Genomic DNA, 15,635 nt, shown 5'->3' with positions numbered 1-15,635 from the left:
GTGAGTAGATGTTGCACCCCCCAGGTTAGTTTCCACTTAAAAACTTCCTTTTCTGTTCCTTTGCCCATTTCCCCCACTTCCCTGGAATACCCTTCTTGAAACTCCTCAAACTACCAGATGCCTCAGTCCTCAGGCCTCACTCCAGGCGCCAGGTCTGTCTTCTGCGGGGAGCCCCTCAGGGCTGCTCCTGGTCTTGTTCCCGAGAATTCCGAGCACTTGCCGCGTGCACCATGCTTGTTGGTTCATTTTTCTCCTTCAGTTCTGTCTCGCCCACCCTCTGCTCTAGCACTCCTGACCAGCCCCCGCCCACCTGCAACCAAAGTCTCCGGGACTTTAGAGCTCAGGTTCAGTAGTTGTGGCATACAGTCTCAGATGCTCTGCAGCACGTGTGATCTTCCCAGACTAGAGATGAAACCCAGGGCTTCTGCATTGACAGATGGATTCAACACCACTGAGCTACCAGGGAAGCCCTCTTCATCTAATATTTAAAATAAGTGGGAAAAAAAAAAAATGCAGTGGCAACAGTAAAGTCAGGCAATGTGTTCTGGAGTGAGTGTTAGGTGCTAGGGTGGAGAATGTCCTCCAAATTAGATGGTGCAGAAAGACATCTCCGGGGGACATTTGAACTGAGCCCTAAGGGATGCAGAATACCTGTGGGAAAGGGCATGGCCAGAATGGTCCACGCAGAGGGCACAGCAAGTCCCAACTGCCATGAAACTTGGCCTGAACATAGTGAAAGTGACTAGACCAGAGTAAGTCAGGGGAAAATGGGTGGTTGAGACACTGGTGGAGCCTGGAGCATTTCAGCAGAGCTATTCCAGTAGGGTCTGTGGGCTGCCAGTCCTCACACTGTTCCTGGCCCGGCCTGAGGGAAACAGTTAAAAACATACAGCAATCTGACATTTCTGCAGTATCAAAGTGTGTGATTATTTCAACAGCAACTCATTTTCATTGTATCTGAGAACAGTTGGTCCACACTGAGTTGGAACAGGGGTGGGGGTCTTGGGGTGGTGAAGACCAGTTCACCCCAGATATTTTGAGAAGCACTGGTTTAGAATCACATAAACTGGGGAGGCAGGTGTGGAGGCAGGAGATTCATTGGGGAGAGCAGTTAGGGTCCTATTATATGAGTCCAGATGAGTCAAATGGCAGCATGGACTGTGGTCTGTGAGAGGAGATGAAAACATTATACTGCAGAGGCAGAGGCAACAGGGCCAGCTTCAGGACTGGATGAGTTGGGGTGGCCATGAGGGAAAGAGAGGAATCGATGATGCTTTGGCTTGAGCAGCCCTGTACTGAGTCACTCCTTAGCCATCTTCAGTATGGTGGCTTCCTCTGCGGCCCGGTTGAGGGCCCTGCATCAGAAGATGAGCAATGGCTTCCTGGGGACCACCCCTAGCAGCCCAGATTGCCTCTTTAGTTCTAATGCCATCTCGTTAGCCATCCAGCTCTCTTGTGCTGAGCCTTCTTTTTTGAATTTTTCTCAACCTGTTATCTGTGCACTCTCATTTTTTCCCCACATGTAACCTTTCCTCTCCACTCCCTCTTCAGAAATGCAGCCTTTCTGAAACTGGTCATCGCTGGTACCCTCTGCTTCCCCTAACATGTGCGTTTCTTTAATTTCACATTATTGGTGCCATTTCTGATGCTTCTAGGTCTGAACAGATCATCCTGGGCTGGTTCTTCCTGAATGAAAGTGTATTGCATCTTCCTACGTTTCCATCCCACCACCTCCCCCCAGGACAACCCGCATCTCCTTTATCTTTTGAGGCATCCATGGCAAGCCACTCCAGTATCCTTGCCTGGAAAATCCCATGGATGGAGGAGCCTGGTAGGCTGCAGTCCGTGGGGTCGCTAAGGGTCGGACACAACTGAGTGACTTCACTTTCACTTTTCACTTTCACACATTGGAGAAGGAAATGGCAACCCACTCCAGTGTTCTTGCCTGGAGAATCCCAGGGAAGGGGGAGCCTGGTGGGCTTCCGTCTATGGGGTCACAGAGTCGGACACGACTGAAGTGCCTTAGCAGCAGCAGCAGCAGCAGCGCCTCTAACTCTTCTCTCCACTTCTGCATGGTTTTACTACTAATCCCCATACTCAGCTTGTTTTATCTTTTTCTCACTTTGTACATAGCAGGTTCCCAATGAGTATTTTTTTGGAATTGCCCCACAATTAATCTAATTCATTTTTCTATATCCAAGCCAAGGTGGACCTGCAACCAAGTGTAGGGAAATACTGCTTCTCTGTCAATCTCTATTCACTGTGATTTTGTTGTTGTTGGTTTTGTGCTGCTAGAGCAAGTGTTATCTAAATTCCACCTGTTTTTCCACACTTGTTCTCAAGGATGTGGTTAAACCGATTTAAGGATATACCTCTAAGCCATACTGTGTTATATCTGTTTGCTTTTTAAAGATCTTAAGTCACTGTATTATTAATGAGACAGTAGTCTGTGGAAAATACAGAAGCTTACCCTTGATAAAAGGACTAGGGAAGAATGTTTTACTACTGTCACTTCTCCCTCTGGCCTTTTAAGAGGAATGTTGGAGCCCGAGAGCCCCCTTTGTCTGCCTTCATTAAAATGAAGCCCAGACAGCTGCAGCTGGCATGCAGTGAGGCCGTGGCAAGTGGTGTCCTTGGCTTCCTGTGTTCACAGTGGAATTTGGATGGCATTTGGGTCCAGCCTGTGCAGGACATGTTGAGTAATGAACACAAACTTTTATCTTCTATTTAAACTATGAGATGTAATCACCTGAAGCTGTAAGCAGAGGTCCTTCTCAAAATTTGTCTCAGAAGATGAACCAGACGCCTAATGGATGTGGTTAGTCCTGTCAGCCATTCAGACAGCCCACTCCTGGGCCTCCTGATAAAGGGGCATTGTTTGCAGGCAGTCTTTTGCTCTCTTCCTGCTTCTGTTAATGACTTAATTAACAGGAAGTAAATAGGATGGAATAAAACTGTAAATAGTATGTCTAACCTACTCTTCACCCTTTAAGAAAAATCCAGAGATGACACTTTGTATGGGAAAAATTTATTTTAGGTTGTAGTATTTGTTGAATCTACGTCTAATAATCTTTTACATTTGTAGGTGCTCATCAGGATACTTAATCTTTGGTGATTCCTCATCATTGATATCCAGGAAAATGAGAGCAGGTGATGGTGTTGCTTTTTTTTTTTTAAGCAAACAGGTAGTTGACCCACTTCGGGTTAACTCTAGGATGTGTGGACCAGACTAGGTCTCACGAGCTGTTTGATAGGACAGACAAGAAACAATTGATTTAACTATATAGCATGTCACAGAATATAAATTTTAAAACTCAGGGAACTACTTTGCTTTGGTTAGATTTTTTAAAATAAGTTGAGCTGGTACAGCTTTATAAGGCTTTGTTGCATAGCATTCATGAGAATGTTTTCTGCCCTGTGGGTTTTCTTTGGATCACATATTGAATTCATCTCGTTGAACTGACTGTGTGAGAGAATGAACAGAAACAGCGGTCTCCATGATCACCTTAGGAAGGCTCCGGGGACTTTTCCTCCAAAGGCCATGGGTACAGGAGTTTCAAAAGGAACCATAAGTAAATTTGCAGGCTGTGAAAAGGAGCACAAAAGGTGTCTGGTCAAATGCCATTTTAAAAGGGATAAAGGAAGGTCAAACCGCAGCTGAAGTCTCTGGGCTTCTATTGAAAAACCAGGACGACCCCCTCCAGTAGTAAAGCCCTCCGCGGGCACATTCATTCCCTTCCATCTCATCCATACTCCTGCCTGTTTCAAAGTCTGCTTTCCACTTTCTCAGGATGTGTCTTTTCTAGCAGATGCCTGATATTCAATGAGAGTCCAGCTTGGCTGTATCTTTGACCTTTGTGCAATTAAGTTTAAACCTGTGCATAATCATATAAGGGACAGGTCAAGGTGCTACGATGGCTGACTCCTGAGTGGGGAACTGGAGGTGTATCAGTTCATGCATGCAGACAGAAAGGACTGCGTTTCCAGATATCTATGTCAAAGGGGTCTCTCCTCAGCTCAGTCTCCTTTCTCTCCTGGTCAGATGGGCTTTACTGAGAAGGCGCCATCCCAGCACAATGCAGGATACATTGGATTCTCTGTGTGTTTGTCTTTTGCTCTGATTCCTCATTGATGGCTGTGAAGAGCAAGAGACCCTGTACTACTCACTTAGCAACCCCTGCCTACTATAGGGCTCCTGCAAAGGCAGGGACTCGGTGAATGCTGGTTCAAAGGAGGAGTCAGAAGTGCTTTAAAAGTCTCCATTAGTGGCATTGGTTGTTGATTCTGGCACTTTGGGCAGAGGGAAATCTCAATGATTTGGTTTGGTGTGGACTGTTAATTTGTGTTCTCATTGTCCCTAGAGAAAATAGCTGTCTGCTTGTGAGCCCTGGACCTGATATCTAAATTTAATAGTGGGTATGTCTACGCCCAAGGTTTTCTTGTTCTTAGAATTCCATTTTACGTGGAGCAAGTCTCCTCCCTGCTTTAGAGATGCAGTGCTTTCTGCCTCACGACGGGCGGGAGCTCCTTGGCACACTTTGTGGAACCCTCGGGTAATGTCGTGCGGTTTTGATGGCATCTCAGAGCGGGTGGGGTGATCCCATTGAAGCCCTTTTAAGAAGCGGCTCCTTTCAGCAAGGCAACAAGGAGTGTCTTGTTCTGTGCCCTGGAGTCCCTGTGAGGGGCCGCTGTGTCTAAAGGATGCCATTAGCATCCAGGCAGTATGCCACAGGAGCGAGATTTCATCTGGACTTCTGGAAGCCGGCTGCGGGGTGAGGCTGCCGCTGAGACCAGTCACTCGGGGCCAGAGAGGGTCCACGCTGAGGACTGCAGAAGGCAGTAAGGGCCGTGTGAAGATGCCATGGTGAGCCGGACGGATTTGGATATGGCGTGTGAAGACATGGATCGTTTCAGGTTACGCTTGGCAAACAGCGCTTCCATCCTTAAGATACTGTTTAGTTTTCAATTGCCTTTGTACTTTGGAAATTCTCGTTGAGCCTGAATTTAAAAAAAATACTTACCTAACAAAGGGATTATTTGAAAAGAGGTTGTGCTTTACTGGCTCCTTATAAAACCTCCTTAAAGCCCTGGGCCTGAATTAGAGATCAAGTTCTTGAAAGCAAGGCGGTGTCATGAGTTTCTATATGAACTTTGCATATTACTACTTGACACAGCAGATCAACCAGGGACTGGCCTCATTTTTTTCTTTTAAGTAAGTCTGTCTTTCAGCAGATTGCAGTTTATACCCTTCCTGCCTCCCTGGTAATTTTGTGAGCACTTGCTAAGGAGCGCCACCTCTTTGATCCCTGGCTGCCTGGCTTACAATCTGACTGTATCATTTAGCAGTTTTACTATGAGCAGGTGTTTAACACTCCAGACTTCAGCTTCATCCTCTGAAAAAACAAAAAACAATGGTAATAATTTTCAAAACTGTTGTAAAGATGAGATGGTACTCACTAAATACAAAAAAGCACCATACCTGGCATATATGCAATCCATTATACTATTTACAGCATCCAGTTCCTGTCCTGGGGGAATCTGTGGCCCAGTTGGAGAAACAGATAAGCCCATAAAAGATGGGGTCAGTGTGCGATGAGTAGTAACAGTTTAGCAGAAGTCAGTGTTTACTAGTTCCTATTATGTGCAGGCAGATACAGAGATAAAGTGCTTGCCTTCAGGAAGTATGTGCCTGCCCAGCAGTGTGACAGAGCTGTGTGGAGGGGGGCCTGGGGACAGCATTACCAGAATGGGATGATGTCAGAAATGTGGTACATGCTTCAGAGGAGGCCAACCTGGAGGAGATGAGGCTTGTGTTTTCAATATTGGGTGAATGTTTTGAACAAAAGAAGCCAAAGTGGACAACAATATAGGATTCCGTTTTCATAAAGTTCAAGAGAAGCAAAACTTGTCTGTGTGATGGAAATCAGAACAGCAGTTACCTTTGTGGGAGTTCATTGATTGGAAAAGAATAGAAAGGAAACTCCTGGTAGATCTGTGTCTTGATCTGGTGGTGTGAGTACATGGTTATACCTAAGTAAACATTTACAGATCTATATACACTTAATAGTGCAGTGTTTTATGCGTGTTCTTCAATAATGTGATCTTGTTTAGTCCAATGCTTTTGTGACTACATGGACGGTAGCCCGCCAGGCACCTCTGTACATGGGATTTTCCAGACAAGGATACTGGAGTGGGTTGCCATTTCCTTCTCCAAGGGATCTTCCTGACCCAGGGATCGAACCTAGGTCTCCTGCTCTGCAGGCAGACTCTTTACTGTCTGAGCCACCAGCGAAGTCCCAATAATTAGTGAGGTTGAACATCTTTTCATATACCTACTAGTCATCTGTATGTCTTCCTTGGAGAAATGTCTGGGTCTTCTGCCCATTTTTTGATTGGGTTTTTTTTAATTGAGTTGTATGAAAGTGAGAAAGCTAGTTGTTGAGTCTGACTCTGTGACCCCTTGCACTCTAGCCCACTAGACTCCTCTGTCTGGAATCGCCAGGCAAGAATACTGAAGTAGGTCGCCATTCCCTTACTCCAGGGGATATTCCCGAGCCAGGGATCGATTTTCTAGACCCAGGGATTGAACCCGTCTCCTGCATTGCACTTCACTCTTGAGTCACCAAGGAAGCCCTATGAGCTGTATGAGTTGTTTGTATATTTTGGAAATTAAGCCCTTGTTGGTCACATCATTTGCAAGTATTTTCTCCCAGTCTATAGGTTATCTTTTCAGTTTTTTTATGGTTTTCTTTTCTGTACAAAAGCTTAGTTTGATTAGGTCCCATTTGGTTATTTTCTATTATTATAAGGCATCCCTTTCTTAAGAGGTAGCATGTAGTAGTTGAAACTGACCTTGGTTTGCGTTACTTACCTTGGAACTTCTGTTCAGTCTTCTCATCCTTTGAACAGGCTTTTGGGAAACTTAAAGGAAATAATGGATCTCAAGTGGAATGTCTGACAAATGCGTCCTAAAAGATTTTAAAGTGTGTATGTTTGTGTGGTTTATTTAATCACAGTCCTAATATTTGACTGTCCAAGTCAGAAACTTGGGGTTACTGTATTACAGAGTAATGTTTGCTCATCTTAAACTTTTGATCTTTTAGTTAAATAATTAGTTTCATATAATTATAGCTTAATATAAAAAAAATCTTTTTTTAAAACCTTTTTTAAGGTTTCTTTTGTCTGTAATCACTAAACCACTTTAAGCATCTGAGAACAGAATTTCTAGTTCACTAAGGCTTATATTTGGCAATGTTTGTTGTAGGAGGACAGAACAACTTTAAATATATTTGTCAGTTTTTCAGTCTTCTCATTTATTTGGAAATGGGTTGCATGTGCGGGGAGGAGAGGAGGGAGTGGCAAGAGATAGATTTACTAGGATTTTTTTTCATGAAATTTTATTTTGAAATGTTCAATACTAGACTGTGAGTGTACAGAGTATCTTTCTGTGATTATAATATATTAGTGTAATCAGCTATTTGTTAACAGGATGATGCGCTGGTGAAGGAAATGGCAACCCACTCCAGTATTTTTGCCTGGAAAATCCCATGGACAGGCGAGCCTGGCAGGCTCATTTGTGGGGTCACAAAAGATTCAGACACAACTTAGTAACTAAACAACAATTCTCATATGAGAATTTCCACTTAATAACAAGACAGAGTCATTCAGAATCTCTTGACAGTCACTTGTTTGGGGCTTATTTACATTTTCCAGATTATCATTTTAAAATAACTCTTACCTTGGTTTTGAAGACCAGCCGCTTACCTTTCTAGAGAATCTCAGCCCTGTTTGCGGGGAGAGAAGCCTTTGCATTCTAGAACATACCTCAGTCTGTGTCTAAGCACTGTTGAATCTCTCAACTGGATGCTCCCTGTGTTTAGGAGTGAGCGAGCCCGTTGGATAACTGCCCTGGGACACAGCAGTGGGAAGCAGCCTCCAGATAGGACCTGTAAGTACCCGGAGGGCTGACAATCTGAACCGTGGGAGAGCTCTGCCCCCTGCTGGCTGCTGGGTTGTTAGTGGTTAAATTCCACACTACCCGCTTTGTAAGTTCCCAAGGTTTCCTTCTTGCTGCCCCACATCAGCACTGGGTGCACCCCGCTTTGGAAGACAAGGGGACAGATTCCAACCTGAAGTGCAGTTCTTTGCTCTGTAAACGTGGCAGATCATTGCATAGCCTTCCTGAGTCTCTTAAATCACCTGCAAGTTAGGTGCATCATTATATACGATACGATAGTGAGAATAAAGTTAAATTTACATTGACCTCCTTGCTTGTACTATTCAAGCTCCTACATTCCTAGTATGTTAATGGGCAGTAGTAGCATATTTAAACCTTCTCCATACTAAAGTGTATTTTTAACCTTAAGGTAAGTCACTTTACCCTTCCTTTTGACTTTTTGTTATTAAATAATATTAAAAATATTTTAATTTTCTAGGGAGCTAGGAACTGACACAGTGAAGGGTAGCGCCATGTGCTTTGACGTTATGCTGCTCTGGGTGATTCTAGCTGGTAGGGCAAATTCAAAGAATTAGGGCAACAAAACTGGATCTCCTGGAGCACTCACAAATCACAGCTTAAAGGCAAAGCTAAAGTGACTGGCTTGAAATTTCTCTGGAATCAAGTTTCATATTAAAAAACAAAGTAAGAACTCAGGTCAGCGAGGAGCAAGTCACTGAAGTAAATGTTTGTCTGTTAGTATCTAATATTTGGCTGGAATGTTTATTTCTACACTTCTCTAGCAGCTCTCAAGTGCTGCTAGGTGGGCTGGGGCAGCACCCTGGGTGAGAACCAGGAGAACTGCATAGATTCTGGATTTTACCTTCAGCTGCATGGCCTTGGCACATACCCAATCTGTCTTGCCTCAGTTTACCCCGTGGCTGTTTCCAGTTGTATTGTGTGATGTATCTAATGACTTATGAAGGCTATTTTTGAGGGGATTCATGTATCATAAAAGGCCTCTCTTGATTCTGAGCTTCTAACTCTGAAGCTCATGGCCAAGAAAGGGTGTTCCTAGAAACTCATTTCTGCTGCTTTACTGAAGCCTACCTTTCTTCTATCCATGCTGGCTGAGTGAATGCAAATTATTGACTTGTCCCTGTTTTGTTTCTCATTATGTCCTCTTTCCCCCTCAGCACTGACCCAAGTGGAAATCATTCGATCATTTACTGCCAAGCAGCCAGATGAACTCTCTCTGCAGGTGGCAGACGTGGTCCTCATTTATCAGCGTGTTAGCGATGGTGAGTGGGAGTGTTTCAGGGGGGTGGGGGTGGTCCAGCATTCAGGGTCTCATTTTATTGTCAATGCTTATGTTCCCTAACCTTGGTTTTCTCCTATGCACCTTTCTCTCCTTTATCTACACATTACTGTTTCTAAATGGTTTTTAATAGGCTGCAGTTACATGGCTGTTAGTCAAAAGGAACCATGAAATGTTTCCTTCCTTCCTGGTCCCCCAGTGACCTAGTTCTCAGCTCCAGAGGTCCCTCCTTCCTCATTTAAGTCAGATAGGGGACACAAGATGGTAGAGAAGGACTCTAAGCTCACCTCCTTTCATGAGCACACAAAAATCACAACTGGTAAACAGCCATCAATAAAAAGACTGGAACCTACCAGAAAAAGATACTATATATCCAAAGACAAAGAAGAAGAAACCCAACAAGATCAAGGGGTGCCCTTATGATACAAGCAAATCTCACATTCCCTCCACCCTGGTGGGCGACCCCCAAACTGGAAAACAATTATAAGAGTTCCCCCACAGGAGTGAGTTCTGAGCCCCACTTCAGGCTCCCCACCTGGGGGTCTGACATCAGGAGGAGTAGCCCCCAGAGATTTGGCTTCAAAAGCCAGCGGGAGTGTAGGCTCTCCACAGGTTGGGGGGAAGTAAGGCTTCAGTCTTGAAGGACATACACAAGGTCATGTGTAAGCAGAACCCAGGGCAAAAGCAGTGACTTCATAGGAACCTACATCAGACCTACCTGCGGGTCTTGGAGGTTCTCCTGAGGAAACAGGAGTCAGCTGTGGCTCACTGTCTGGACACAGACACTGGTGGCAGGCATACTGGGTTATGTTCAACCACATGACAATCCTGGTGCCTGACATGTTGGCTTATTAGTACCAAGACCTGGTCCTATCCAACATCCCATAGGCTCCAGTAATGGGAACCCTCAGGCCAGCCAACCAACAGAGCAGGAACACAGCCACAGACATAAGCAGACAGGCTCCCTGAAGAATTCCTGAACCCACAGCCACCTGTAGACACAACCCGTAACATGGCTCTGCCAACCAGAGAGCCAAGATCCAGGTCCACCTACCAGTGGGAAGGCACCAGCTAGCAGATTGTACTGTTGAGACATATAGGACATCCCCCTGTAGAGCGCCACTTCTCCTAGTTTGAGAAACACAACTAACCTTCCAAATACACAGAAAAACACACAGAAATTTAGACAAAATGAGATGGCACAGAAATATGTTTCAGACAAGGGAACAAGATAAAACCTCAGAACAGCAACTTAACTGATGTGGAGATCAGCAATCTACCCAAGAAAGAATTCTGAGTAATGATCATAATGATGAAACAAGAATATAGGAAAGAACAGATGCACAGAGAAGTTACAAAGAGTTTAAAGAGTAATAAGGATAAAAACCAGACAGAGTGGAAGGATACAGTAATTGAAGTGAAAAACATACCTAGAAGGAATCAACAGCAGAATAAATAAGGCAGAAGAATGGATAAGTGAATTGGAATACACATGGTGGAAATCACCGCCATGGAACAGAATAAAGGAATGAAAACAAATGAGGACAGTTTGAGACTTCCGAGATAACCTTTAAGGGAAAAAAAGAATCTGAAAAAATATATATATATGTATAACTGAATCACTTTGCTGTACACCTAAAACTAACAAAACATTGTAAATCAACTATACTTCAGTATAAAAGTAAAAAAAAATTACTTTCTCATTACCCAAAGCATCATCATTCCTTTCTTAAACTCAGCCCAAGCTCCTAAACTCTCCCAACCAGCTCACTTCAGGGCCTCTGATCATGTCCTGCCTTTCATCATGTCATGCCATTGATTCCCTCTTGAAAGGTTTCCCTCTGTTCCACCTCTCTCCTCACCTTGCATCATCGGTGGTACCCAACCTGGGGCAGAATGCTAGCTCTGAAATTTGCCCCTATGCTCCTTCCTTGGAGCCAAACACAATCAAGATTCCGTCAAATACTTGGTGTCCCCTGAGACCTCTGCTCTTTTTTGCAGGCTGGTATGAAGGGGAAAGACTTCGAGATGGAGAACGGGGCTGGTTTCCTATGGAATGTGCTAAGGAGATAACGTGCCAAGCTACAATTGATAAGAATGTGGAGAGAATGGGACGTTTGCTGGGACTGGAGACCAACGTGTAGCCTTTCCGAGGGTATTCTGCCACTGCGAGATTTGCACTACATCATGGTGGGCTGATTGGTTCAGAGCTGGTTTTGATGTTAATTTTAACATAGCCTAGTTAATTAAAAGAATGGAAATACATGCCTTTAAGTTTGCCAGGTGGTTCTGTTCTCTCAGAACAGCTACTGGATATGGTTAGTCTGCAAAGCTCAGTCTGTGCACAGCAATCCTTTTGCAAACCTCTTTAGGTTAATCGAATAGCTGAGCAGTCCACTTCAGGGATCAGGCTGCCTCAGCTACTCCTCATTGTATCATGTCCTGGCATAAAAAGAAAATATATGTAAGATGTTGTATCCTCATTTTATCTTCACTTAACCAAGAATGTATATGAGCTCTCTTTAAACATCTCCTTCACATGGTTCTTCCAGTATTACCAAGGTTTTATGTCTTTAAGAATGCCCAGTTTTGTAACTATTTTTCCTGACTTCTATATTTTAGATCTGATAGATTTCAAAAGGAACTGCTAGAGTTCTGAAGGTGAGCCCAGCCTTTCTAAACCTCTTCCCAGAAAAGGGAAATTGACACTTGAATTTTTGTCACCCCTTTCCTCATTGGAAGGGAAGGAGCCTTAGATTAAAAAAATAATAATAATAATCTTTCTCACCTAACTTTGGTCTTAGGTACATATATTCTAATAAAACATAGGCTACTCTAACAACATAGAATTTAGATGCCTCATGTATGTGAGAAAATCTTGAATACAGGACAAGGGTCCTGCTTTTTAAAAACAGACTCAACTGAGCTGATTAGATGACGTGAGGCTGCTTTGCCTTCAATAACATGAAATTTATGACCGTTCCTACTCCCATTTGCAGAAGGAAATTGGCTGAAACGTACTTTAACCATTTCAAGGAAGGTAAAATTGGACCTTAAAAGGTATCAAGAAGCCAGCATGGTACCTAATTACAACATAACATTTTGACCTTAATGGGAACTCATTGTATTTGCACTAAAGGCCTTGCTTGCTGGATTTGAAGTCTCTTAACTGTGGGTATCTGCAGAACTTTATTTCTTCCACTAGTACAAGGAGAGAGAAGCGTCATTATAATTGAATGTTTTCATAAAGAGGGAATGGAGGGTTTGGAAGAGTGAGGGGGAGGAATGATTTTTTTTACTGGCAGCTACTTTCCACCTCTACTCCATTCTCTTCCACGGAGGGCCTGGCAAAGGGAACACCATTCAAGGACTCAGGTCCATGTCTGACATGTTCCCAGCTACTGTCTGCCAACCAGTTTATCTGCTGTGAGTAACTGCAGAAGCCCAGTGCAGGAGGCGAGTGAGCTTGGGTCACCTGCGTTGTGTCGTCACTGAGGCAGTTGGGGTGGCACCTGTGGCTGCATCGCCCCTGGATCACTCTCTCCTTTATCAGTGGAACATTTTTGGGTATAAAGATATTCCAGGTCCTGAGAAACTTGAGTTCTGGGCCAGTCTGTCAGTGGAGAATAGCAGTGGACTCAGCTAGTGAGGTTTCAGGGTTGGTAAAACAAACCACAGACGTTTTGGAGGAGAGGCTAACAGAATTTAACTAATGGGTCACTTTCACGGAAGGAAAGTAAATGTGTTGCTTTGCAAAGAGACAATTTCATATTATTTTTTGCTAATACCCTGTTAAAACTAAAAATTAGCAACTGTATGAATCCTTTATCAGTATGAGATGTTGAACAGTTCTAGAAATATGTGCATAAGTCAAAGCCTATTTAGCAAGTGGGTTAATACTGTTTATTAGATAAAACATTGTTTTATAGCAGATTAACACATTCACAATGTTTCGGTTCAGCTGTGAGTGACACAGTATTGTTTTTCACACCCAGTTCAGTTTCTATGTATAGCTTCTCTGAATTGTACAATGACTTCATTCAGTGACCTGTGGAGAAAAATATTTTTTGTCCCAGTGAAATGAGACTGCTTGTACACTTTTGACAAAATATGTGAGTTTATAAAGATTTTGTATATACTTGCTCTTTCGTGCTGATATGATTTAATTTACTGTAGGACGTGTTCATTTTAGTAAATTTAAGTTTGCTGAATTTTGAGCCAAATCAGTGTTCTACAAAAGGTATCTGTAGCTAATATGAAAGCTGTCAGTCTGATCTTTTTTGGGTACCATGTGGGCCTCAGCTGCTCTAAAATGCTGGGGCATTTTTAAGAACTGGGCCATCCTATTTCTTTCTTAAGAGTTTCCACAAAACCTCATGACTGAATAGCTTATCTCGAATAATTCAGTTATCAACCCTTGGAGTAAACACCTTATTTTTCACTTTGGCCACTCAGTATCCTAACCTTTGTACCTGGGACATTTTACCCCTTTGTGAATCTTGGTGGAAGACAAAGAATGACTGTATTATTTCCACAAACTCTGTGGCTTAAAATAACATTCCTTTATGGTCTCGCAGTTCTAAAGTCAGAAGTTTAGGATGGCTCGGCTGAGTTCTCTGCATATAGCCTCATAAGACAGGAATCAAAGCATTGGCTTGACTACCTTCCAGCTCATACCTGTTATTTGCCGCGTTCCATTCCTTGTGACTGCTGTATGGAGCCCATTTCCTTGCTGGCTGCTGGAGGGAGGGCAGGTGGGGCAGTGCTCACCGCTTCCAGGGACTAGAATGCCTTGCTGTGTGGCTCCTTCCACCTTCAAGGCAGCAGTGGCATGTTCAGTCCTTCTCACACATGGATCTCTCTTATCTTATGCTACTAACTGGAGAAAACTTTTTTAAAACTCATGTAATTAGACCCACAGAAAAATCTCCCTTATGAACTCAAATTCAGCTGATTTGGGACCTTAACTAGATCTGCGTAATTCCTTGGCCATGAAGTATAACCTAATTGGAGATGCCAACACCTAGGAAGCAGAGATCATGGGGCCCATGTCTGCAACACTCTTTACAACACCTTAAAATGCTAGTTTTCCAGTATTCTTTGCAGCTAAAAGGCAGCTGTGTGATAAGATATATAAAGGCATCTCTCTTGCATTTTCACTCAGGTGGTGATGGATGAGGGGAGCAGAGCGATAGGGAGTATCACCTCAGGAGCAGCAGGATGCACCTTCCTCTTTAGCCCATCCTCCGTGCACTAAGTGACACAGGCCACAGCACCTACCACTGCTTCCTTTTTGTGGGTGTGGTCCCCAAAGGGCTTACTCTGAGAGGAAACTCAAGAATCTCAAGCTTCACTTTTTGGGATTGTGGCATACCAAGGTCCTTCGGAGGAAAAAAAACCTCATTCTTAAGAAAGCTACCATCATCTTAGTTCTCCATTATTTCCAAAAAACAAATTCTCAAATGAAAGTTTAAGCAAAAAAAAAAAAACCAAAAAACCTCAAGACACAGCATCTGGATACAGAAAAAACTGATACACATGAGAATTCTTAATAGTAAAATCATTAAGTCAGTAAAATTGCTACATTTATGGTAAAAAATGCACCTGCCAATCCAAGAAATGTGGGTTTGATCCCTGAATTGGAAAAATCCCCTCAAGGAGGAAATGGCAACCCACTCCAGTATTCTTGCCTGGAAGATGCCATGGACAGAAGAGCCTGGCAGGCTACAACATAGGGTCGCAAAAAGTTGGACATGATTGAGCATGCTTAATCATGGAGATAAAGCCAAACTTCAAAAAGCAATAAATAACAACCACAAGACGTGACAGAAAAAAAAATAAAAAACTAGAAATTATGTAAGTATGCTTAACGTCAGATTTGACAGTTAAAAGCTACTGGAGAACTGGAAGAGAGGCTAGAAGAAACCCACTGGGAAGCATGGAGAGGACAGGTGGTGAGTGCAAAGATTTACCTGGAGTCTCAGAGGAGGGGAGAAAGAGGGGCTTTGGCAAGGGAGTGGGTCTTGGCAACCCTGTTCTTAACAAAGGATGCTGGCTGTGTCCAGAAAGGGGACGTGCCCTTGGTTGAGGCGACTCCCTTCAGCCGAGGACAATTCCTGTATATGGCTGATGAGCGAAAGCTGTTGGTTGCTGGCAGTTCCTGATGAAGGTTTGGGCAGAACATGATAACATTCACTACCTGTGGCTATGTCAAGATAAAACCATCTGTAAAATAAAAGGTATGACTAGGGACACAGCCTACATAAAGTTTCAGTTAGCCAGGAAGATATTATGTAACAATTTAAAATATATATTCTTCCAATGATACGTTGGGAGAAGGAAATGGCATCCCACTCTGGTATTCTTGCCTGGAGAAATCCA

At 43.5% G+C, this 15,635-nt stretch overlaps 1 protein-coding gene across 4 annotated transcripts in view; it reads left to right on the top strand.

Moving 5' to 3' along the window:
• The window catches only part of ARHGEF26 (Rho guanine nucleotide exchange factor 26), a 141,192-nt gene extending 129,470 nt beyond the window's left edge, over positions 1 to 11,722 (top strand). For all 4 annotated transcript variants that reach the window (XM_088839658.1, XM_088839654.1, XM_055411283.2 and 1 more), the window contains 3 exons: positions 7,881 to 7,948; positions 9,133 to 9,237; positions 11,256 to 11,722. In XM_088839658.1, coding sequence (XP_088695784.1) covers positions 7,881 to 7,948; positions 9,133 to 9,237; positions 11,256 to 11,398 — 316 coding nt within the window. In that variant the 3' untranslated portion in view covers positions 11,399 to 11,722. The remainder of the gene's footprint in view (positions 1 to 7,880; positions 7,949 to 9,132; positions 9,238 to 11,255) is intronic.
• The last annotated feature ends 3,913 nt before the right edge of the window (positions 11,723 to 15,635 follow it).

The sequence above is a fragment of the Moschus berezovskii genome, chromosome 1 (genome assembly GCF_049115385.1).
Source record: "Moschus berezovskii isolate FMDL1 chromosome 1, NW_MosBer_1.0, whole genome shotgun sequence".
NCBI lineage: Eukaryota > Metazoa > Chordata > Mammalia > Artiodactyla > Moschidae > Moschus > Moschus berezovskii.
The sequence above is the reverse complement of the archived record's forward strand: the minus strand, read 5'-3'. Positions and strand labels throughout refer to the sequence as shown.